Genomic DNA, 24713 nt, shown 5'->3' with positions numbered 1-24713 from the left:
ACAGACACTGATACACTCTCAGGGTGTAAGACACTCTCCCCCCCCCCCCCCCCCCCCACTCACTCACACACACTCTTACTCCCCTGGATTTTCTCATACACACTCATGCTCTCACTCTTACTGGCTCTCTCACAACCTCAGAGCCTCTCAGATAAAACTCTATGCAGCAGAAATAATGCTGAATGTTGAGAATTGTGTTATGCAGACTAATCTGGAAAATGCACTAATTTCTACATGAGTCATAATGAATCAGTCCTCAGCTGCAGGCATCAATTGATTATCCTGGCTCCCTTTATGTTTGCCAAATACAGTTCATGTGTAACAGCAATCCTAATTCTCCACCAGATGATTTCACATCCCACTTCATACTTTGTCACCTCCAGCTGAGTCAACAATTAATCTAATTACTGCCACTGCTGCCACGTGGCTATTGGGGAGGCACTGATTGCTGCTATTGGCACTGAAGCCCATTCTGCTGCCTCCTCTGTGCAGGCCCCGTGGGTTTCCACTTCCTCCATGTTGATCTCGTACATTGTGAGATCCGCCATAGAGAAAAAGTGCTACTCTTGCACATTCCCAAAGATTACATGTGCCAATCAGTAAAAAGTAATTTATTTTTTTTTTTACATCTGCTTCCCTTTCTAATTTTTTGCCATTTCGTTTTATATTGCCTTTTTTTCTATTTCTTTTCTCTCCACCTGTCTTCTTCCCTCAAACACACAGTCAGGAACCTTTTTGGCTGAGAGAGCCATAAACGCCACATATTTTAAAATGTAATTCCATGAGAGCCATACAATATGTTTAAAACTAAATACAAGTAAATGTGTGCATTTTATGTAAGATCACACTTTTAAAGTACAATAAGTCTCTGAAAATATTACACCAGGCCTTAAGACACCAATACATCTCCTATTAGGAAAACGGACCAAGTCAGGCTGCTATAGAGTCCTACACTGAAACTACACGCCAGCAGAAAACCTCACCTGAATCACGTGCTGTCCCTCACCTAACATAGAATAAAGAGACCAAAACGCATAACAAGAAGCATGCAGACAAAACTGAATTGGAAACTGCAACAAGCCAGAGTCTCTGTATGCAGTGTAACAAAGGAAAAAAGAAACATCACCCATCCTTATAAAAGGAATCAAGAAATATAAAATCATCAGCAGTAAAACTGTACTAACAAAAAGAACATATTTCGAAACAGCTGATGAGTGGAATATCCAATAATTAAAAACTCATATAAAACATTTCCAGATACCAACAAAATATTTAAAAATAGCAGACACAAAGACCCAGTAATGAAAAATAATAAGGATACAAACATTTTTTTGCTCTGCATACCTGGGAACATTTGATATCCAGGTGTCCTGAGATTGTTCTGAATTAGCAGGAGGTGGGGTGGTTTGCTTGGAACTTTCTCCTCTCTCAGTCACATACCAGCGCTCTCTCTCACACTGGCTCTCAATGACACACTTATACACACATGCTCTCAGTACTCACATATACACGTTTTTTCTCTCTCATATAGGCTCTTAATTACACATTTACACACATGCTGTCTATCTTTTCACGCTTACACACACACACAGGCTTTCAATCACATAAATACATGCTGTCTTTTTCTCTCACACACAGACTCTCATTCACATGCTTACAAACATGTCCTCTCTTTCTCTCATTTACACACAGGCTCTCAATCACATACTCACATGCTCCGTCACCTAAATCAGCTCTCAATCACACACAGACACACATGATCTCTCTCTCTCATTTAAACACAGGCTCTCAAACACATACTCACATGCTCCATCACCTAAACCAGCTGTCAATCAGACACAGACACACATGATCTCTCTCTTACTTATACACACAGGCTCTTAATCATACATACACATGATTTCTCACACACAAAGGATCTCAATCATACACACATACTCTTTCACACAAACTTACACATACAGGTTCCCAATGGTAAACTTACATTCATGCTCTCTCTCTCACAGGCAGGCTCTCAATCACAGACATACTCTCTTTCACATACACAGGCTCTCAATCATTCACATACATGCAATCTCTCACTCACACACACAGGATCTCAAACACACATGCTTGCTCGTTCATTCATTCACTATCTCTCTCCCCCACCCCGGGAACTAGCAGCAGCAGCAGCCTCCTCCCAACGCTAACCTCTTCATTTTCAGCCCTCGCGGAGGCGGAGTCCCATCGGCCGCGGTTGAAACTCCATTTTCCTCCGAGCCGCACTGCAGTCTCCTTCCCGTCGGACACTAGCGTGGCCTCTTCTTCCCGCGCAGGCACCCGATGCTCTCCACTTCCTCTTCCGGGCCGCGGGAAGAAGAGAGCACACCGGCGTGCTCTCTTCTTCCCGCGGCCCGGAAGAGGAAGTGGAGAGCATCGGGTGCCTGCGCGGGAAGACTCCCGCGCAGGCACCCGATGACTCCAGCGCTGGCACCCAGCTGACACCCGATGACTCCCGCGCAGGCACCCGGCTGACTCCAGTCGTGCCCGGCGTGCTCTCTTCTCCTCCCCCCCCCCCGCGGCCCGGAAGAGGAAGTGGAGAGCATCGGGTGCCTGCGCGGAAGAAGAGACCACACTAGCGTGGTCTCTTCTTCCCGCGCAGGCACCCGATGGCTTCTGGCTGCCAACCCGCTTCAGCCTGAAGATCTTTCAAGGCTATCCCACCCGTGACGGGGATAGTCGTATGTTTTAACCACTGCCGTAACCGCCGAATCCACCGCCGGTGTCTTTAGGAGTTCCAAGGAATCTTTAGGCAAGGGATATAGCTTTTCCATAGCCCGAGTGACCCGCAGAGAGGATTCAGGCAGCTCCCACTCCTTGGAAACAATCTGTAAAACCTTATGATGGAACGGAAAGGTTTGAGGAGGGGCTCGGATCCCTGCCATAGCGATATCCCCCGTCGAGGTGTCAGCGTCCTGGGGGGGCACCGTGAGCTCAAGCTCCTGGAGGACATGCAGAATTAGTGAGCTTAATTCCTCCTTACCGAATAAACGCAGCACCTGGGGGTCGTCCCCCTCCACGGGCAACTGGTCGTCAGCCAACAGCAAGTCTGACTGATCCTGAGAAGCCAGAGCAGGATCCGCGGCCTCTGTGCCCTCAAGCCCCCCCCCGTGGGCGGGGAACACTGGCCCCTGCGGACCCCACTCCCAGTGGCTTTCCCTGGGGTAAGGAAGGTTTAGAAACCTTAGGGGGAGAAGGGGCTTCTGGCTGCCAACCCGCTTCAGCCTGCAAAAAGGCTTTGTGCATAAGCAGCACAAAATCAGAAGAAAAAGGGACCGACCGTTTTAAATTTGCCCGAAGGGATCCCGAGGGAAGAGGGACTTGAGGGCTTTCCGGAACGGCTGGAGACCGCGTGTTTCGCCCGCCAGGGGAGGGGGGGGGAGGGAAGCCTCATCCTCCGAAAGCTCCGGGTCCGATTGCCGCGTGGCCAAGATGGCCGCCGCACTCCTCCCCGAGGGAGGAGGGGCCGGAGAACGGCTAGCAGGAGCGCTGCGATGCCGCGACGGGGAATGCAGCCCCGAATCGCTGCGGGCAGCGCTCGGCCCCCGGGAGGGTCCCTCGTCCCCGGGAAGACATCGGGGACAAAGGCCCTCCCGCGAGAGTCGCGCCCCCGTTCCAGCACAGGCCGCACAGGCCGAAGATCGCGGCATCGCAGGAACAAAAACGGCACCAGGAGAAAAAAGGCGCGAAAATCGAGGTGAGTTAATTCCTCACACTAGCACAGCTCGTCGGGTGGCCGAGCCACCCCCTCCGGGGTCCGAAGAGGCTCTGGCAGGCCGGGGTAAACAAAGAAAACCACTGCCTGTGCCCGACAGGACTAAGGTGGAGAAAAAAAAAATCAAAATCTCTTTTTTTTTTTTTTTGTATTTTAAAACCCCCTTCAGGGTTGGGACCCCTGGAAGTGGGGGGAGGGTGACCGGCCCACCGGTAAGCTCTCCCCCAGCCTCAAAGACACCTAACCCGGGAACTGTCACAGGGCAGAGCCCTATGTGCCTGCCCTAAAGAGCTGAAAACCGCGCTGCGCTGAAGGAGAAAAAACACCAACACGGACAGACAGGAGTGAGGACAGAAAGATACCCGATGATCTTGTCCCTCTGTCAAAAATTCCCCTTATTTAATTAATTTTACGGTACAAATAACCTGACCAGACCAGGACCGCAGGTTATGCCTCTCAATCTGCTGGAGTCAGAGAATATACTGAAGGACCGCAGGTGGCACACCAGTATATCTAGGGGGTGCTTTCAGTTTTCTCTCTGACTCCATCTGCTGGAGGGGAGGCATAACCCAGCTGTCTGGACTGATCCTGGTACGTACAGGGAACATAAGAATATGCCATACTGGGTCAGACCAAGGGTCCATCAAGCCCAGCATCCTGTTTCCAACAGTGGCCAATCCAGGCCATAAGAACCTGGTAAGCACCCCAAAACTAAGTCTATTCCATGTTACCATTGCTAATGGCAGTGGCTATTCTCTAAGTCAACTTAATAGCAGGTAATGTTCTTCTCTTCCAAGAACTTATCCAATCCTTTTTTAAACACAGCTATACTAAGTGCACTAACCACATCTTCTGGCAACAAATTCCAGAGTTTAATTGTGCGTTGAGTAAAAAAGAACTTTCTCCGATTAGTTTTAAATGTGCCCCATGCTAACTTCATGGAGTGTCCCCTAGTCTTTCTATTATCTGAAAGAGTAAATAACTGATTCACATCTACCCATTATAGACCTCTCATGATTTTAAACACCTCTATCATATCCCCCCTCAGTCGTCTCTTCTCCAAGCTGAAAAGTCCTAACCTCTTCAACCTTTCCTCATAGGGGAGCTGTTCCATTCACCTTATCATTTTGGTTGCCCTTCTCTGTACCTTCTCCATCGCAATTATATCCTTTTTGAGATGCAGCGACCAGAATTGTACACAGTATTCAAGGTGCGGTCTCACCATGGAGCGATACAGAGGCATTATGACATTTTCCATTTTATTCACCATTCCCTTCCTAATAATTCCTAACATTGTTTGCTTTTTTGACTGCCGCAGCACACTGAACCGACGATTTCAATGTTATCCACTATGACACCTAGATCTCTTTCTTGGGTTGTAGCACCTAATATGGAATCTAACATTGTGTAACTATAGCATGGGTTATTTTTCCCTATATGCATCACCTTGCACTTATCCACATTAAATTTCATCTGCCATTTGGATGCCCAATGTTCCAGTCTCACAAGGTCTTCCATAATTGATTGGTTTTGATTGTTTGTTTTCCTTGCTTTTTACATGCTATGCTTGTGCATTTATAAACTGCAATAAATATAAAATAAAATAAACTAATATAGATTGATAAGGAAGTTTTAATTCTGGTAAGTGTTTGAAATAATTGAGGTAAAATGTTTTAAAGTTTCACGCATGATGCATAATGGCTGTTGCAAGCTACTCAGAAAGCCACTGTAGGGTGCAGTATACGGCATTATTTATCAGTAAGAGTGCAACTAGTAGGTCTCAGACCTGCATGCCTACAGCCCACCCACCTTAACCTTCTGCCCACCCAAAAATCAGTTCTGGCCACCACACTGTTTGGCAAAACTATTTCATATGTAAATAATGATTAAAATACAGAGAATGGAAAAGTGAATAAAAGTTACAAAATAATAAGAACAGCAAAATAAACTTACGGAAAGCAAACAGAACAAATGGAGAAATTACTTACCTGATAATTTCGTTTTCCTTAGTGTAGACAGATGGACTCAGGACCAATGGGTATAGTGTGCTCCTGATAGCAGTTGGAGACGGATCAGATTTCAATCTGACATCAGCACCTAGTACATATACCCCTGCAGGAAGTGCAGAAGCTCAGTATTCTTCCTTGCAAAGCATTATGGATATATGTGTGAGTTTAACTCTGATAACTTTGGTGCCACGTTAAAAGTTTTGATTAATTTTGATTACTTGAACTGGTTGATTGACTATAGCTGGAGACCGCCAGTATCCTCAACCGGAAAGCGTTGACTCCCTGTAGGGTAGATGTCCTATGTAAAGGAAAAACATGGCTTACCTTGATTCGATGAACAACCATGTATAACAGCAGCCGAGGGTGGGCTGCTGAGTCCATCTGTCTACACTAAGGAAAACAAAATTATCAGGTAAGTAATTTCTCCATTTCCTAGCGTGTAGCAGATGGACTCAGGACCAATGGGATGTATAAAAGCTACTCCTGAACTGGGTGGGAAGCTGCCTGAGGTCCGCTTAGGATAGCTCTTGCAAATGCTGTGTCCTCCCGGGCCTGAACATCCAGACGGTAGAATCTGGGGAAGGTATGGGTGGAGGACCACTTTGCCGCTCTGCAGATCTTGGCAGGCGACAGCATTCTAGTTTCTGCCCAGGAGACCGCCTGCGCTCTGGTGCAGTGGGCCTTGACCTGTAGAGGTGGTGGTTTTCCCGCTTCTATGTAGGCCGCCTTGATGACTTCTTTAAGCCAACGCGCGATGGTTGCCCGTGAGGCCGCTTCCCCTTGCTTCTTCCCGCTGTGAAGGACGAACAGGTGGTCCGTCTTTCGTACTGGTTCTGACATTTCCAGGTATCTGGATAGTAATCTGCCGATGTCGAGATGGCGCAGGGAACAACCTTCTTCAGACTTCTTCAAACCGTCCATGGTTGGTAATGATATGGTTTGTTTGAGCTGGAAGTGTGATACTACTTTGGGTAAGAAGGAGGGAACTGTGCATAGATGGATGGTCCGTGGGGTGATTCTGAGGAATGGATCACGGCAGGACAGCGCATGTAGTTCTGAGATGCGGCATGCCGAGCATACGGTCAGCAAGAACACCATCTTAAGGGTTAGTAGACAGAGAGACAGGCCTCGGAGGGGTCTGAAGGCGGGTCCCGCTAGGAATTCCAAAACTAGGTTGAGGTTCCACAGGGGCACTGGCCACTTCAGTGGTGGGCGAATGTGTTTGACCCCTTTCAGGAATCGTGAAACATCTGGGTGCGTGGCAATGCTGTTGCCCTCGCTCCTGGGACCGTAGCTTGACAGTGCTGCCACCTGAACCTTGATTGAATTGAGGGACAGGCCCTTCTGAAGTCCATTCTGTAAGAATTCCAAAATTATGGGAACTTTAGCGGAATGTGGTTTGGTGCTGTGATCTTCGCACCAGGCTTCAAATACTCTCCAGATCCTTATGTACGTTAGCGATGTGGAGAACTTGCGTGGTCGGAGGAGGGTATCTATTACTGTCCCCGAGTATCCCCTCTTCGTCAGTCGGGCCCTCTCAATGGCCAGACCGTAAGAGAGAATTGAGCTGGATCCTCGTGGAGGATGGGGCCTTGTTGTAGTAGGTCCCTGTGTGGGGGCAGGGGTAGAGGATCCCCTGCCAGTAGTCTTCTCATGTCTGCGTACCAGGGTCTTCTTGGCCAGTTCGGGGCCACCAGAAGAACTAGGCCTCTGTGTCGCCGAATCTTGTGAATGATTGCGCCCAGCAGGGGCCATGGGGGAAAGGCGTATAGCAGGGTCCCCGGAGGCCAGGTCTGTACCAGGGCGTCGATCCCTTGTGACTGTGGGTCTCGCCTGCGACTGAAGTATCTGGGTACTTGAGCGTTGGATCTGTTCGCTAGCAGGTCCATGTCCGGAGTCCCCCACCGATCCACTATCCTCTTGAAGGCTGTGGATGACAGCTTCCATTCTCCCGGGTTTAGGCTTTCTCTGCTGAGGAAGTCTGCCGTGGTGTTGTCCTTCCCGGTGATGTGGACGGCGGAGATGTCCTGGAGATTTGCTTCCGCCCAGGTCATCAGGGAGGCTATTTCTAAGGATACCTGTTGGTTTCTGGTTCCGCCCTGCGGTTGATGTATGCCAACGTGGTGGCGTTGTCCGACATCACTCTGACCGCTTTGTTTCGAAGTCTGTGGGCAAATCGCAGGCAGACTAACTGACTGCCCGTGCCTCTAGTCGGTTGATGTTCCACCCTGACTCGTCTTTGTTCCACCGCCCTTGGGCGGTTAGCTCTTCGCAGTGTGCTCCCCATCCGCTTAGGCTGGCATCTGTGGTGAGCAGGATCCAGGTTGGGGAGGATATTCTTGATCCCCGGCTCATGTGGTTGGACTGTAGCCACCACCGTAGCTGGGTCCGAATTCTGGTCGGTAGGGTAGATGTACGGTGTAGTTCTGTGATCGTGGACTCCACCGAGATAGGAGTGAGCGTTGCAAAGGTCTCATGTGAGCTTGCGCCCATGGTACCACTTCCAATGTGGATGCCATTAGACCGAGGACTTTTAGATAATCCCAAGCTGTGGGGCGGGTGGCGCTCAGCAGGGTCTGGAGTCGGTTCCACAGCTTTGATCTCCTCGTGGGGGTCAGGCTGACCTTGTCCTCCTTGGTGTCGAATCGGACTCCTAGGTATTCCAGCTACTGCGATGGCTGTAGGGAACTCTTGTTTGTGTTGACTACCCATCCTAGGCTCTCCAGTAGAGTTATGACTCTGTTGGTTGCTCGGTGGCTCTCCTCCGGTGACTTTGCCCTGATCAGCCAATCGTCCAGGTAGGGATGGACGAGGATTCCTTCCTTCCTGAGTGTCGCCGCTACCACTACTATTACCTTGGTAAAGGTCCGCGGTGCGGTGGCTAACCCGAAGGGTAAAGCCCGGAATTGGAAGTGTTGGTTCAGGACCTTGAAGCATAAGTAGCGCTGGTGTTCCTGATGGATGGGGATGTGCAAGTAGGCCTCCGACAGGTCCAGGGATGTGAGGAACTCTCCTGGCTGTATTGTACGTATGACTGACAGCAGGGTTTCCATGCGAAATCTTGGGACCCTTATGTGTCGTTGACTGACTTAAGGTCCAGGATGGGCCTGTAGGTGCCCTCTTTCTTGGGTACGATGAAGTAAATGGAGTAATGTACAGAATTTATCCCCCGTGCAGGCACTGGGGTTATGGCCTTTAAGGTCAGGAGTCTGGTCAGAGTAGCCTCCACTGCCGCCCTCTTGAGGGGGTCGTGGCAGGGAGATTCCACGAACTTGTCCGGAGGGGTTCGAAGGAAGTCCAGGTAGTACCCTTCTCGGATGATGGCTAGGACCCACTTGTCCGAAGTTATCGCGACCCATCTGTGGTAGAATAGGGTTAGTCTGCCCCCTCTGGCTTCTTCCCTTGGATGGGTCGGCTGATTCTCATTGTGGGGTGCAGCTGGGACCTGAACCTGAGCCGGTTCCCCTCTTGCTGTGTCTGTTCCGAAAGGACTGATTTCTGGCCGGAGGACGAGGTGCTTGGTAGCTATTCCTGTAAGGATTGAAGCGTTGTAAGCTTCTGCCTCTGGATGGCCTGGGAAAGGGACACTGGTTTTTCTTTGACTTGTCTTCTGGCAGACGAGGTAATGGAGAGTCGCCCCATTTGTTAGCCAGTTTCTCTAGTTCGCTGCCGAACAGGAGGGATCCCTTGAAGGGCATTCGTGTGAGGCGTGTCTTGGAGGAGGCGTCGGCTGACCAATTTCGCAGCCAGAGTTGTCTCCTGGCTGCCACTGAGGATGACACTCCCCTGGCTGCTGTGCGTACTAGATCGGAGGCAGTGTCAGTGAGGAACGAGAGAGCTATTTCCATTTCTTCCCCCGGGGTGTTGTTCCTGGCTTGAGATAAACAGGAACGTGTCACCACGGTGCAGCAGGTCGCAATTTGTAGGGACATGGCTGCCACCTCAAAGGCTTGTTTCAGTATGGCTTCCAGGCGCCGGTCATGTGCTCCTTGAGGGCCACCCCTCCCTCCACTGGAATGGTGGTGCGCTTAGCGACTGCGCAAACTATGGTGTCCACCTTGAGGCACGCTAGCAGCTCCTTGGTTGCTGGGTCCAGGGGGTACATGGTGGATAAGGCTCGATCCCCTTTGAATGAGGACTCCGGCGAATTCCACTCCAGGTCGATTAGCTGTTGTGTCGCCTGTAGGAGGGGAAAATGGTGGGCCGTCTGTCGAAGGCCCTCTAGCAGGGGGTTCATTCTAGGTTCCCCCGGGGTGCCTTGGCCCGGGATAGCGAGTTCCGATAGGCATTGAGATACCAGGTCCGGAAGAACTTCCTTTGCGAAGAAGCGTCTCATGGTTTGATGCGGCTGTGTCCCAGAGGGAAGTTCTCCCTCCTCGAGGGGCTCGACTTCTTCCTTGGAGTAATCAGTGTCCTCGTAGGTGGGGCTTCTGGGTGGTGGGAGCCTGTGCCTAGGCCTCGAGGGTCCTGGGGCATGAGGGTCTTCCTGTGTGTATGGGTCCGCTCGAGATTCAGACTGCATCCTGACAAAGGCGTGAATCCCTTTAAATAATTCCACCCAGGAGAGCGATGCAGGTTCTAAGTTGAGGGGCGCCAGGTCTCTGGGGGTCCCCGTCTGAGGGATGGTCTCACTGGGGCCTGCTAGGTCTGGGGTGTTCCCTGAGGAGCTAGCACTGAATCTTGGGTGAGACTGGCCCTGGCCTGGAGCTCCCAGGGCCTCCTCACATTGGGCGCATAGGGTGTCTGCTTCCTCGCTCTATGCGGCTCTGAAGTGGCATGCTGAGCAGAGGCCTAGAGCTTTTATGCCTGATTCTGGAGGTGCCGCTTCTGTGGACGCATGGGCTCTTATGCAATCCATTGCGTCAGATATATATATGCGCCGGTGGGCTCCCAGCCGTAAATACACGCTTTGTACTGTGCGCGAAGCTTATGCGAGGAGGATTCTTAATGTGCGCCTAAGGAAGTGCGCCAATTAATGTGCGCCCAACTATCGGCACCTATAATACGCGCCCAATTATCGGCACCTATAATACGTGCCCGTTAACTTGTGCGCTTAGCTTTATTTGAGCGCTCGAGCGGGCGGCGAACAAAGTCAAGATGGCGACGGCAAGTGGGCGGGCAAGATGGCGACCTCGGAGGGTGTCCACGTGGGCAGACCCTGCTGATCCTCGATCTTCGGAGACCGGTAAGTAAAAGATGTACGCCTTACCTTGTCTTCGGCACTTCCCGGTTGCGACCCAGGCGGTCTCCGGCTGCCGGGGGAGAGGGTGATTACCTTCACCGCTGTGCTCAAGGAAGTGCACCCGCCGCCTCTAAGCCGTGCCCGAACACGTCTCGCTCGGGGGCTAAGTCCTCGCCGCAAACGGCTCCGGACCGAGGCTGCCTCTATGCCACGCCCGAGCCCTTTTCACTCGGGGGCTAGGTCCCTGCCACAATTCGGCCACCGGACCGAGGATCTTACCTCCGAGGGACCACGGAAATTACCTTGGGAAACTCAACTGGGGGAGGAACCCGAGGATATCACCGCAGGAGTGCGGGGCTCGTCTTCAGGTAGGATTTTTCTTTAAAATTTGGTAGAATGCTCAGCGAGCGTGAAGATAGCTCCTAACTGCTTTGGAGATGGAAAATACTGAGCTTCTGCACTTCCTGCAGGGGTATATGTACTAGGGGCTGACGTAAGATTGAAATCTGATCTGTCTCCAACTGCTAGCAGGAGTACACTATACCCATTGGTCCTGAGTCCATCTGCTACACGCTAGGAAATTTCAGGCTTTTGTATGCAAATAAAATTGTGACCTGTATGAGAAGTCCCCTCTTCCTCTCACTACCAGAGGGTCACGCAGCACCTATACAAGCCACCAGGTCTCCTGGGGATTTTTCCTGGTAAAATTGTGACTCCCCCCCCCCCCCCCCCCCCCCAAAAGCCTAAGAACATGCCATTATGGGTCAGACCAAGGATCCATCAAGCCCAGCATCCTGTCTCCAACAGTGGCCAATCCAGGCCATAAGAACCTGGCAAGTACCCAAAAACTAAGTCTATTCCATGTTACTGTTGCCAGTAATAGCAGTGGCTATTTTATAAGTTAACTTAATTAATAGCAGGTAATGGAGTTCTCCAAGAACTTATCCAAACCTTTTTTAAACACAGCTACACTAACTGCACTAACCACATCCTCTGGCAACAAATTTCAGAGTTTAATTGTGCATTGAGTAAAAAAGAACTTTCTCCGATTAGTTTTAAATGTGCCCCATGCTAACTTCATGGAGTGCCCCCTAGTCTTTCTGCTATCCGAAAGAGTAAATAACAGATTCACATCTACCCGTTCTAGACCTCTCATGATTTTAAACACCTCTATCATATCCCCCTCAGCCGTCTCTTCTCCAAGCTGAAAAGTCCTAACCTCTTCAGCCTTTCCTCATAGGGAAGCTGTTCCATCCCCTTTATCATTTTGGTTGCCCTTCTCTGTACCTTCTCCATCGCAATTATATCTTTTTTGAGATGTGGCGACCAGAATTGTACACAGTATTCAAGGTGCGGTCTCACCATGGAGCGATACAGAGGCATTATGACATCTTCCATTTTATTCACCATTCCCTTTCTAATAATTCCTAACATTCTGTTTGCTTTTTTGACTGCCGCAGCACACTGAGCCGACGATTTCAATGTATTATCCACTATGACACCTAGATCTCTTTCTTGGGTTGTAGCACCTAATATGGAACCCAACATTGTGTAACTATAGCATGGGTTATTTTCCCCTATATGCATCACCTTGCACTTATCCACATTAAATTTCATCTGCCATTTCGATGCCCAATTTTCCAGCCTCACAAGATCTTCCTGCAATTTATCACAATCTGCTTGTGATTTAACTACTCTGAACAATTTTGTGTCATCTGCAAATTTGATTGCCTCACTCCTATCATTTTAATGTTGAACGCATTAAAAGCCAAATGTATGGGAAAAGAAAGGCAGAATCAGAGGAGCTCCTAAGGATGGGAGACTGCGGGGCGGAGAGGCTGCAGGGGGGTCGGATCTAAAAAAAAGCCCTGATCTCCCCCTCCCCCTCATTTAACTAGAAAATGTCGCAGGGACCCCAGAAAAAGAAAAACGAGAGAGCGCGCGCGCTTACCCTGCGATTTATCGCAATCGCTGATTTCTCCGAAAAGGAAATTCCCGGGTTAGGAGCACGTGGGAGGGGGAGGAGCTCTCCCTCTGCCTGACCTCGTGCGTCTTCCTGTTTCGCCTTCCTCAGGCACCGCCCCCTTCTGCTGACCTCACCTCCTGCCGCCTCCGATTGGCTGCTGCCTCCGATGACTCATCACTCTGCGACTGCTTGCGGGGCTGCTGCTGTCCCTGCGTCATCACGCTGCGACTGCCGGCAGGGCTTCCTATAGCAAATAACAAACGGCACCCGCCGCAAACAGGGCTGCTAGATGCCAGCCCAGCACTGACCCGAGCCGCCCAAATGCCCCGGAAAGTGCCCTCCCCGCTGGGTGTGAGGGAGCCCGAGCTGCAGAATGTGGGCCCCGCTGCGGGGGCATAAGGGGGATCCCCACCCCCTCCTCCGCTCAGGCTCTGCTCTGGGAGGAGGGTGGCAACTTTTTCACAGAGCAGGACTGGGCACTCGACCGGGCGGGGGGAGGGGGGAGATGCCCCTCCCCTTTCATAATTTGAATAAAACATCAAGAAATATAAAATATATAGTAAGGCAAGATCAATAAAATAAATACTTCAACACAGATGACTAATAGAATATCCAGTAATTATAAAAACTAAAACAAATATATCAAGCAACCAAGCAAACAGAAGACTGTCAACTTAATTGTTTAAGTCTTTTTTTTTTTTCTCCTTTATCTTTTGGTCATCAATGTTACAACGTTATTGTTAAATTTTGAACTTATGTACACTGTTCCAAGTTTCATAACCTTGTTCTATGTAATGCCTTTTGGCAATTTTCATGTTCTGTTTCAATGTAAACCGATGTGATCTTTATTTCATATAGGAACACCGGTATATAAAAATCTAAAAATAAATAAAATAAATAAATAAATAAGACACGACGAGAGACCAGGGAACACGAGACCGAACGAACGGACAGGGCTCAGGTTTCTGAGTGCAAGTAAAATTGTGAGCTCTGAGCGCAGACTCTCGGGGGCTAAACCCCCTCTGCTCGCTTTCCCAGGGCGGTACTTACCCCCCCCCCTATTCAAGCCAGCAGATCTTCTGGGGATTTTTGCAGGGGGTCAAGATTTAAAGCCCTGACTCCCGCTCCCCCTCATTGTGCTAGAAAATGTGGCAGGGACCCCAGAAAAAGAACAACCAGAGAGAGAGAAAGCGCTTACCCTCCAAGGCCAAGCTTTACTGCAATCGCTGATTTCTCCTTAAGAAAAGGAAATTCCCGGGTTAAGAGCACGGGGGGGGGGGGGGGGGGGGGGAGGAGCTCTCCTTCTGCCAGACCTCGTGCTTCTTCCTCTTCTACAGGCACCGCCCCCTTCTGCTGACCTCACCCCCTGCCACCTCCAATTGGCTGGTGCCTCTGATGATTCATCATTCTGCGACTCCTGGCAGAGCTGCCCGGGTGCCAGCCCAACACTAACCCAACCTGCACAAATGTTGTTTCTTGCAGACCCGGAAAGTAACCTCCCCGCTGGTTTTGAGGGAGCCCGTGCTGCACAATGTGCGCCCTACTGTGGGGGCATAAGATTTGCATAAGGAGGATCCCCACCCCCTCCGCTCAGTCTGTGGTCTAGGAGTAGGGCTGCCATGAAGGGGGTATATCCCTCCCCTCTTTCATAAATTTGCATAGAACATCAAGAAATATAAAATATTGATAAGAGTAAGACCATATTAATAAATAGAATAAATACTTCAACACAGCTAATAGAATATCTAATAATTTAAAAAAAACTTTAAAAAAACATATCAAACACCAATAATATATTTTAAAACAGCACACATCCATTAATACACAATAGTTAAAAATAAAAACTCCATAGTTTAGTCAGGGGTTGGAGAATGTGCATGGACTTTCTCTTCTCTCTCATATACACACACATTTTAAAACCGGGATCCCCAAACTCAGTCCTCAAGGGCTGCAAGCAGGTCAGGTTTTCAGGATTGCCTCAATGAATATGCATGAAACCTGCATGCATTGCCTCCATTGTATGCAATAGACCTCATGCCTGGTCCTTGTGGAAATCCTAAAAACCTGACTGGTTTGTGGCCCCTGAGAGGAGATCTGTGCTCTAAACCCCACATTGATTCTCACACACAGGCTCGCTCAGGGACAGATTAAGAGGCAGGAATGCTCACATGCACATGCATGCTTACTGACACATGTATCTAGACTGGAGAAACTACTTACCTGATAATTTCATTGTTCTTAGTGTAGACAGATGGACATCCCTGCAGTGCCCTCACCTCCTCAGTATTCTCTTTAAAAACCATTGTGGACATCCACATTTTGCACTCTCTCGCACTCTTTTCCCCATCCCTCCCTATCATCTCCCCACCAAAATGACCTTCCACAGTGAGAAACCCTGGGACAGCAGCAGAAGTGCAATGGAGCTGGTCTGGGGGTGGGAGTCTGACAGCAGAAATAAAGGCGGGCGGGTCCCGATTCCTGGCATCAGGGCTGGCAGCACCGCAGCGGCAGTGGCAAGAGAAGGAGGGTGATGGTGCTCCTGGCTGCCCTGCAGCAGCAGCAACACAGAGAGGGAGGAAATTACCAGCAGGGAGCAGGGAGCAGCGACCACAAATAGGGGAAGAGGCCTCTGGCTACAGAAAAGGCACACGAGTTGTGCTGTTGCTTTTTTAATATATAAATATATTTTTTTTTTTATTTTTTTTTTTTAAATTCTTTATTTATGAATTTTCAAGACAAAACTAAAATTCACTTATTTTGTTTCCAATTATACATTGAAATTTTTAAGAAAAATAAAGGACCATAAACATACATAAATTAATACAAATAATTAATTTTCCTAATTTTCCAATTACCATACAATATGGGAGCCTATAGAGCAGACCTAATACAAAAGAAAAAAAAGAACGAAAGTCCTATAGGTAATAACAGAAGGACACAGGATTATCATTTATCCCAACTACTATTAACTGGGGGAATCCGCTGCCTGACCCTGGGTTCTACGTTCTTCCAGGAACCTCTCCAAATCTGAAGGATCGTAATACACATATTTTATGCCATCCACCCTCATAATGCATTTACATGGGAATCTAATTATAATTTGTATTCCAAAAGTTCTAGCTAAATTAGCTAGCATAATAAACTTTTTCCTACGTAATTGGGTGTCCTTTGCTACATCGGGGTAAACCCATAACTTCTGGCCCAAATAAGAAGTGGATCTATTCTGCATAAAAAGTTTAAGAATTTTATCCCTTTCAGTTGAAAGGGCAAATTTAGCTATTAATGTTCCTCTTTTCTCAATTTGAGCGCTATACGAAGTTTCTATAAGTTCGGTAACATTCAAAGTATTTTCCTGTGGGGGAGTGATTAAGTTGACATTTTGATTTCCTTCACCCAAAAAATACGCATTAATTATAGATGGAAAATTTTCAGATGGAAGGGACAAAATTTCAGTGAAGTAATTCTTAAGCTGTTCTATTGGAGAAATCATTTTACATTTTGGGAAGTTAACAAACCTTAAATTGGAATATCGAACCACATTTTCTAGGTTCTCAAGTTTTCTAGCTATAATATTCTCCCCTTTTATTATAGATGTTTGTACCTCTTTTATTTTAATTATCTCTACTTCAACATTCCTCAAAGTAGTCCCATTACTTATTACCTTCGGGCTTAAACCCAGCAATGTAGACTGTACATCCTTAATATTAACATTTAAAGTTTCAACATTTTTCTGTAATGACATTATTGCTATCCATAACATTTCCAATGAAACTTTTTTTGAATCACCAAAATCAACATTAGGGACAGATGGCATATGTAATAGTTGAAACTGTTCCTGTTCTACAGTATTGCCCAGGGAAGAAACAAGCGCAGTTGCTCCAGTTATTATAGTGGTCCCACTGGTTTCACCAGAGCTTTGATCCAATCGTTGGAGTAAGGGGGGAATCCCCTTCTCCTTTTCCCTCACTGCTGGATTATTACAATGAACTTCCTCTAACGGGCTAACCGGTATATACGCAGTCCGTAATATTGGAGAGCCTTGATCATTGATACCAGCAGTGATCATTGGTTGATTTGGTGTCGGCGGGACCCCGGGACTGAGACTCACTTCTCCCGACAAGGGGGATATCTGCTCAAAATCCCCACTTGTAATGGGACACTCCGGGGTTATTCCTGTGCGAGAGTAAAACCCAGTTAAGGTAGTTTGTGAGAGGCCCGGTTTGGCAGGGGTAGAGGCGTCCTGCCTTACCTTGCCTTTCCTCTTCGTGTGAGGCATAATACTCGTTGATAGCGTAATATAACCCCTGAGGGATTTACTCACTCTTCCGTCGCAGATAGATATAGGTAGGAGGATGAGGGATCACCGTTCATCAGCCAAGTTGGTAACAGCCATTCAGCCTAAAACGGAACGCGTGCACTAGGCAACGCGCGCCGACGGCGACGAGCGCCGATTCCTCCTCAATTTGAAGGAGCGGACGCTGCTCTGACGTCACTTCCGCCTCGTTTGGGATCCCTGGAACCGGGTCTCCTCCGCTGTACCGGGGCTTACCCCTCGTTGTTATCGGGTTTCAATAAGTGGCGGCAGGACCTGGTAGCCCCTCTCTCCTCTAACTCAGGCTTCCCAGGTAAAAACGCCGATTCCTCCTCAATTTGAAGGAGCGGACGCTGCTCTGACGTCACTTCCGCCTCGTTTGGGATCCCTGGAACCGGGTCTCCTCCGCTGTACCGGGGCTTACCCCTCGTTGTTATCGGGTTTCAATAAGTGGCGGCAGACCTGGTAGCCCCTCTCTCCTCCAACTCAGGCTTCCCAGGTAAAAACGCCGATTCCTCCTCAATTTGAAGGAGCGGACGCTGCTCTGACGTCACTTCCGCCTCGTTTGGGATCCCTGGAACCGGGTCTCCTCCGCTGTACCGGGGCTTACCCCTCGTTGTTATCGGGTTTCAATAAGTGGCGGCAGACCTGGTAGCCCCTCTCTCCTCCAACTCAGGCTTCCCAGGTAAAAACGCTGATTCCTCCTCAATTTGAAGGAGCGGACGCTGCTCTGACGTCACTTCCGCCTCGATTGGGATCCCTGGAACCGGGTCTCCTCCGCTGTACCGGGGCTTACCCCTCGTTGTTATCGGGTTTCAATAAGTGGCGGCAGACCTGGTAGCCCCTCTCTCCTCCAACTCAGGCTTCCCAGGTAAAAACGCCGATTCCTCCTCAATTTGAAGGAGCGGACGCTGCTCTGACGTCACTTCCGCCTCGTTTGGGATCCCTGGAACCGGGTCTCCTCCGCTGTACCGGGGCTTACCCCTCGTTGTTATCGGGTTTCAATAAGTGGCGGCAGACCTGGTAGCCCCTCTCTCCTCCAACTCAGGCTTCCCAGCTATATTTTTTATTTTTAAAGATTTCAACAATTCCTAAAATCTTTTCCATTTTTTGACCCTCATAGCACACAGAGCTGAGGAGTTCAAAGTATTTTCCACAATGATGAGCTGGGGGCAGAGCAGACCCTAAAGGTTGTGGGGCCTAAGGAGACTTAGCCCCTCTGATATTCTGAAGAGTGGGTTTGCCCCTGAGATTGAAGAGGGGGATTTGGGGTGGGAGTGGGAGTGGGGGGGTGAGGGGTGAGGGAAGGGTTCACTGGATTTTCATTCCCAATGCAGAGATCTCCACCCATCGGCTGCTGCACTTCCTGCCTCACTGGTGTTTCCAAGGAGCAGGAAGCGATGTTAGACGTCAGGGGATGAGGTTACAGCGGCAAAGCAGAGACCCCAAAATCTCAATTGCACCTCTCCCAGGTACGACCCTATTAAGGGAAGAGGGTAGGTTGATGGGAAAAGACTAAAACCAACTCATCCCATGTTTTACAATCCTAGAATAGATTTTCCATTACCACAAGGCTGCTTTTCTCTCAGGATCAGGATCCCAGTGCCTTCCTGGTACAGCGATGTTATAATGTTTACACAACTTCAGAGGATAAGCCGGGCCACCTTATTATCTCTTTCTACATCCAGGCCTTCTCACATCAGCACCTGACCTCCAGCAGCAAGCTGTGTAACTAATTATAGTTCTGTTTTACAGACCCTGCATTGTCTGTTCCACTACGTTTTTTCCCTGCTGCCTGTGAACCATTCCCTGTCATGTGCTGCAATTCTCAATCTCTCATCTCTATGTTTAAAATCGCTATTTCCATGTCAGGTGTTGAGCCATGTGGGGTTTCTGAAGTAACTCTTTGTATTTCCCACTATGTTTGTGTTTTTGGGAACTGATTTTCCTTGTTTTCTGGTCTAATTCTTTTCAATTATTTTTCTATAGCTTTGCAAATTCCATTCCTGCTTTCCCCTAATGTTTGAGCTGAGTCTCAGTTATTCCTTCCACTCACTGTAACAATTGTCTAAGCTTAAGAATGAAGAACAATTTTGGCCATTCATTTCCGTACTTCAGCACTGTTTGCATAGTTGCAACTGAAAGGCCCACACCACCATCAGCTGTTCTAAAGTACAATCTCAGCATACTCTGACTCCTAGATGTTACTTGATGCATAGGGAAAAGTTGTATTGTTCTTGCATCCCACTCTTTATGTTCAAACATTTTATTGATTTTGTCAAATAAATGAACAATTACAACAGTGAGGAAGGTGTGTTCCTTAACCATCCTCATGTACAACGATTAGAACTCAATTCCCTTCTGCCTCAAATTCCCCTCTATCCCATCCTTCCCCCCTCCCCAGGTACATTGGCAGTGATATGTAACAGGCCAAAAATCGTACAATGAAAAGGAAAAAAAAAGATTCTCAATAGCCAGTAATATCGTAAAATTGGTAAATTAGTCGTTAACAACTAAACTACGTGCTCGATGTGTTAGGCTTTGTAGGTACGGGTCCCCAGGTTTTAAGAAATGCTCGCCGAAGACGCGGCACTTCTTGTGACCCCATGCTTTCCATAGTCATCATCGCATGAAAATGGTTTCGCCATACCCAGTAGGATGGCACATCGGCAGAACGCCACAACAACAATATCATTTTTTTTCCCACTAAGCAGGCTTTTTGGAAAAATAGACGTGAGCCAGGATCTCTTATCCGTATGGGTGAGACACAACCAAATAAGAAGCATAGAGGGGAGAACGGGATCGGCACATTTAAAAGATCTTCCAAATAATTTGCCACTTTGCGCCAAAAACGCTTCACCACTGGGCAGGACCAAAAAGCATGAGATAACATACCAATGGCAAGGTTACAACGAACACAAGACGCCGAAGGTGCTATTGTCAATTGTTTTGCCACTAAGGGCGATACGTATGTCCTAGTTAAAAATTTGAATTGCAGTTCCCTGTAATGCATATTAGAAGAGATTTTGGCTATATGCCTAAAGCCCACCTTTAAGATAAAGCTAGTCACCATAAAGTCTCCATCATGGTTCCAGCGTGCTGCCAATAAGGAGCAAGTATCCAACCCTACCTTTTGACGTATGGCTTTATAATAATTAGACAGAGAGGGGGCCTTAGTGCGGGCAAAACAAAAAAAATTTTCTAGCGTATAAAAGACCACAGGTTCCTTTGATACCGCACGCAAGGCCCTTAGGTAGTGGCGCACTTGTAAATAGGGGAATATGTGTGAGGCCCCCAACCTATACATTGCACCAATTTCTTGAAAGTTCATTAACTCGCCATCTGTTTTAAGAAGGTGTCCAAGGTAGACAACACCCTTGTCTACCCATCGTCGCCCATATGCGGTAAGGCCCTGACTGAGATCCCGGGAAAAAGTCATCATTCCCTATTAGGGGGAGAAAATAAGCACAGACTCTAGAATTTTGCAGTAGTTTCGAGAGTCTCAGCCAAGTTTGTCGAAGCGGCTTAATGAGTGCCAATTGATTTAGGAAAGGCGGAAGACTAATAGACTGAGCTTGCAGCACATATGAAGGCGCTCGTGGATACATTACTGCATTGTCGGCCTCAATTGCTGTATAAAAGGGTGTGGTTATTAGCCAATCCCGTATTAGTCGCATATTACATGCCAAATTGTATAGAGCCAGATCCAGGAGCCCCAGGCCTCCTCGATTTCCCCCCCTCCATATAAATTGATGAATCACTCTCTCTAACTTAGCCAGGTCTTTCTTTCGCACCAGTAGGGGTAAATTTTGCAAATGATAGAGCCATCGAGGAAGAATGGCCATTTTAAACAGATTTACCGGGCCGCCCAGGGAAATTGGGAGGGTCTGCCATAGGGCTAACATATCTTGTGTTTTAGTAATTAAGCTTGGGATATTTACCTCATAAATTTGCTCTGGGTCGGCCGGTATACGGACTACCAGGTAACGAAATGCATCCCCCGCCCACCGTAGGGGGAACTGCCCACACCATTGCACCTGCAATGTCGCTGGAAATGCTAATGCCGAAGACTTGGATGCATTCAATCGTAGTCCAGAAAATGTCCCAAAATTTTCTATAGTTCGCATCAATGGAGGTAATGAGGCCTGAGGCTTAGTTATAAAAACCAATAAATCGTCCGCAAAGGCCACATATTTAAAGATCTGTGGGCCAAAGCGGACACCTCGGATTTCAGGCGCGTTCTGTATGGCGAGTAAAAGAGGTTCTAATTGCAATATAAACAATAGTGGGGATAGGGGGCAACCTTGGCGGGTACCCCTGGTTATCTGAAAGGGTTGTGATTGTGCCCCGTTGGCAGTGATTACCGCCTGAGGGTCCTGATATAGTAGGTGTATTGCCTTGAGAAAGTACCCTCCAAAACCCATTCTATGTAGTATACAAAACAGGTAGTCCCATTCCACTCTATCGAATGCCTTTCCGGCGTCGAAACTAATGACCAAATATGGGTTAGACATTTGCTGACAAATTGTCATAGCTGTTAATACTCTGCGTATATTAGCTAAAGCATATCTCTGGCATACGAAGCCCACTTGATGGTCCCCGATTAGAGTAGGGAGAATGAGCGCCAGCCTATCTGCCAGTATCTTTGTCAATAGTTACTGATCATAATTAAGAAGGGATATGGGCCGGTATGATTCTGGCAAGAGCAAGTCTTTACCGGGTTTTGGTAGAAGTGTGATGTGAGCAAGATTGGCATTTGGGGGAAAGGCGCCTTGATCTATCAAATCCGTGAATACACCTGCCAATGTGGGAGAGATAGAGTTCTGCAGAAGTTTATAGAACTCTGCTGTATACTCATCCGGGCCTGGGGCTTTAAAGCCCTTTGAGTGATGTATAGCAAAGCTAGCCTCTGCTTCTGTAATGGGCATGTTAAGCCCTTCCTTCTGATCTGGCGTTAAATGTGGCAAGGATAGATGGGCACAAAATTTATCACATGCTGTATTATTCCATCCCTCTGTGGTGTATAAATTAGAAAAATAAGTGCGAAAGCACTGCAAAATGGAAGGGGTGTCTCGTACCATCCGACCCTGAGATGGTCGCAACACTGGAATAAAGTGATTGGTGCGCTGAGTGCAAATTAAGTTAGCCATCATCTTCCCTGCTTTGTTACTATATTGGTATAAACGAAATTGATAATATAAGTGGCTCTTTTTAGCCCGCTGGTGAAGTAATGAGCTTAGGGCATGTTGATGAGTTAGATATTCAGTACGAGCCTCTTTCGTTCCTACAGCCACCCAGTGAAGGCGAGATTGGTGCGCAAGTATGGATAGTGTTAAGATTCGGCGGTTAAGCATTTTCCTATATTGGGTAACATATGATATTATCTCACCTTGCAACACCGCTTTTGCAGTGTACCATAGTAATACGGGGTTGGATTCGTGCTCCTTGTTCAAGGTTATAAGTTCTTGCCATTTGTTCAGAATAAATTCCCGAAATTTCCCATCATTGGCTAGGAAATATGGATATCGCCATATTTTAGGTGTGGGAGATACTAGTGAGGTCCACAAATCCACCCATATCGGCCCATGGTCCGAAATCGCTATGTTATCAATACCTGCTTCGCGGACTCTCGCAAACGCTTGAGAACTTATGAGAAAGTAGTCAATGCGGGAGTGGGTCCCGTGCGCTCGTGAGACATGGGTAAAGTCATGCTCTGTGGGGTGTAAGGTTCGCCACACATCTAACAAATCCAAGTTTTTCTCCAACATAGTAGGTCCTTTACCCATCCCCTGCTCACAACGTCCGCTCTTAGATGTATCTAGGTGAGTGTCTCGGACTGTGTTGAAATTGCCCCCTATTATCAAGGTATCAGTGGAGTATGGGAGTAGGTGAGTATAAAGGCCTCTAAAGAATCCCGGCTCATAGTTGTTAGGGGCATAGATATTACACATTACCACTTTCTGGTGATCGAGTTCAGTAACCAAGATAATATATTTCCCTTGTGGGTCTTTGATTTCTTGACTAATTTTTATAGGGAGTTGACGGTTTAGTAAGATGGCGACTCCGGCCGATTTTGATGAGGCCGATGCAAATCTCACATCTGCATCCCACTCTTTAATATCTTTATCAGGGCATTTTAACAACTCCAAAAACTATAGGAGAGTTTTTGAATTGTGTGTGGCTTCTCTGGTGGCTTGCAGTTTCTTCCTCTGTTCTGAAGCTATTAATACAAAAAGAACAAGGACTTGGTTTCACTCCAGTGAATATTCTCTGATGCCATGCGAAAGATATCTTCTTACTTAAACTTTTACCACTCTCATATGTAAATTGTTTTTCTGGTGGCGTTTGAAGTTTCCTTTGTTACTGAAACATTTACCACATTCACTACAAGTAAATGGATTCACTCCAGTGTGGATTATCTGGTGACATTTGAAGTTTCCTTTGTTACTGAAACATTTACCACACTCACTACATGTAAATGGCTTCTCTCCTGTGTGAATTCTCTGGTGACTTTTGAAGTTTCCTTTGTGACTGAAACCTTTACCACACTCACTACATATAAATGGCTTTTCTCCCGTGTGTATTCTCTGGTGGATGATGAGGTCACTCTTCCACCTGCAGCTTTTACCACACTCAGTACATATAAATTGGAATTTTACTTTGGGAATTTTCTTCTCTTGTGCGACATCTGCCTTCACATTGAAGTTTTTTTCAGATCGAATACAAGACAATGGTCTCCCACCAGTAAGGTTTTTTCTGTCCCCTGAAAAGATTTTCCCCTCACATAAGCTTTCATTGCACTCATTACTTGAAATTGCTCTCTGTCCTGTTTGTAATTTTAGTTGTTCTGTGAAGTTTTCTTTCTGATATAAGTTTCTGTCATCACCAGTACACATGCATAATTTTTCTTCTTTCTGGGAATTTGGGTTTATTATTAAATCTTGCTTGTCAATGATGTTTTCCCCACTTTCAGAACATGAAAATGTTCTCTCTTCTGTCTCCATTTTCTGGTGATTTAATAAAGAGAACTCAGAGCTGTAAGATTTCCCATCTTGAGGGCAATGAGAGGGTCTCTGTCCTGTGTGTGTTCTTCGGTGTATTACTAAGGCTTCCCTGCTAGAAAAGTTTTTCTTACATTTAATACAAGTGAATGTGTTCCCTTGAGTGTGGATTCGCTGGTGTAATTTCAGGGTTAACTTATGTTTGAAACATTTTCCACACTGAGAGCATGGAAAAGGTCTTGCTGCTGTGTGGGTTTTCTGGTGCAATACTAAATGACATTTCCGATCAAAGGTTTTCCCACAGGTGTCACAGTGAAAAGAGTTTTTCACTTTCTCCTCTCTCTGTTGGAGCTCAGTAGTCATTTGATCACTGTTAGTACTTTGGAAGGGTCTCTCTGCTCTCAGGTCTCTCTGGTGGAAGTTAGAAGTCATTTGATAACTATTAATATGGAAGGGTCTCTCTGCTCTCAGGTGTTTCTGGTGCTCATG

At 47.5% G+C, this 24713-nt stretch overlaps 2 protein-coding genes across 6 annotated transcripts in view; both read right to left on the bottom strand.

Moving 5' to 3' along the window:
• The window catches only part of LOC115083457 (oocyte zinc finger protein XlCOF6-like), a 41858-nt gene extending 27666 nt beyond the window's left edge, over positions 1–14192 (bottom strand). For 2 of the 5 annotated variants that reach the window (XM_029587287.1, XM_029587283.1), the window contains exon 1: positions 14110–14192. The gene's annotated coding sequence lies outside the window, so the exon portion shown is untranslated. Of the gene's footprint in view, positions 1–12896; positions 13146–14109 lie in introns of those variants that run through there. The other 3 variants (XM_029587285.1, XM_029587286.1, XM_029587284.1) reach the window with 2 other exon arrangements.
• Positions 14193–23522: 9330 nt separating this feature from the next.
• On the bottom strand, positions 23523–24656 carry LOC115086004 (gastrula zinc finger protein XlCGF57.1-like). The gene has a single exon (XM_029592585.1). It carries the CDS (start codon positions 24654–24656, stop codon positions 23523–23525), a length of 1134 nt encoding a protein of 377 aa, XP_029448445.1.
• Between the last annotated feature and the right edge of the window lie 57 nt (positions 24657–24713).

This window comes from Rhinatrema bivittatum, chromosome 2 (assembly GCF_901001135.1).
Source record: "Rhinatrema bivittatum chromosome 2, aRhiBiv1.1, whole genome shotgun sequence".
NCBI lineage: Eukaryota > Metazoa > Chordata > Amphibia > Gymnophiona > Rhinatrematidae > Rhinatrema > Rhinatrema bivittatum.
This window is presented reverse-complemented; position numbering and strand designations above follow the sequence as displayed.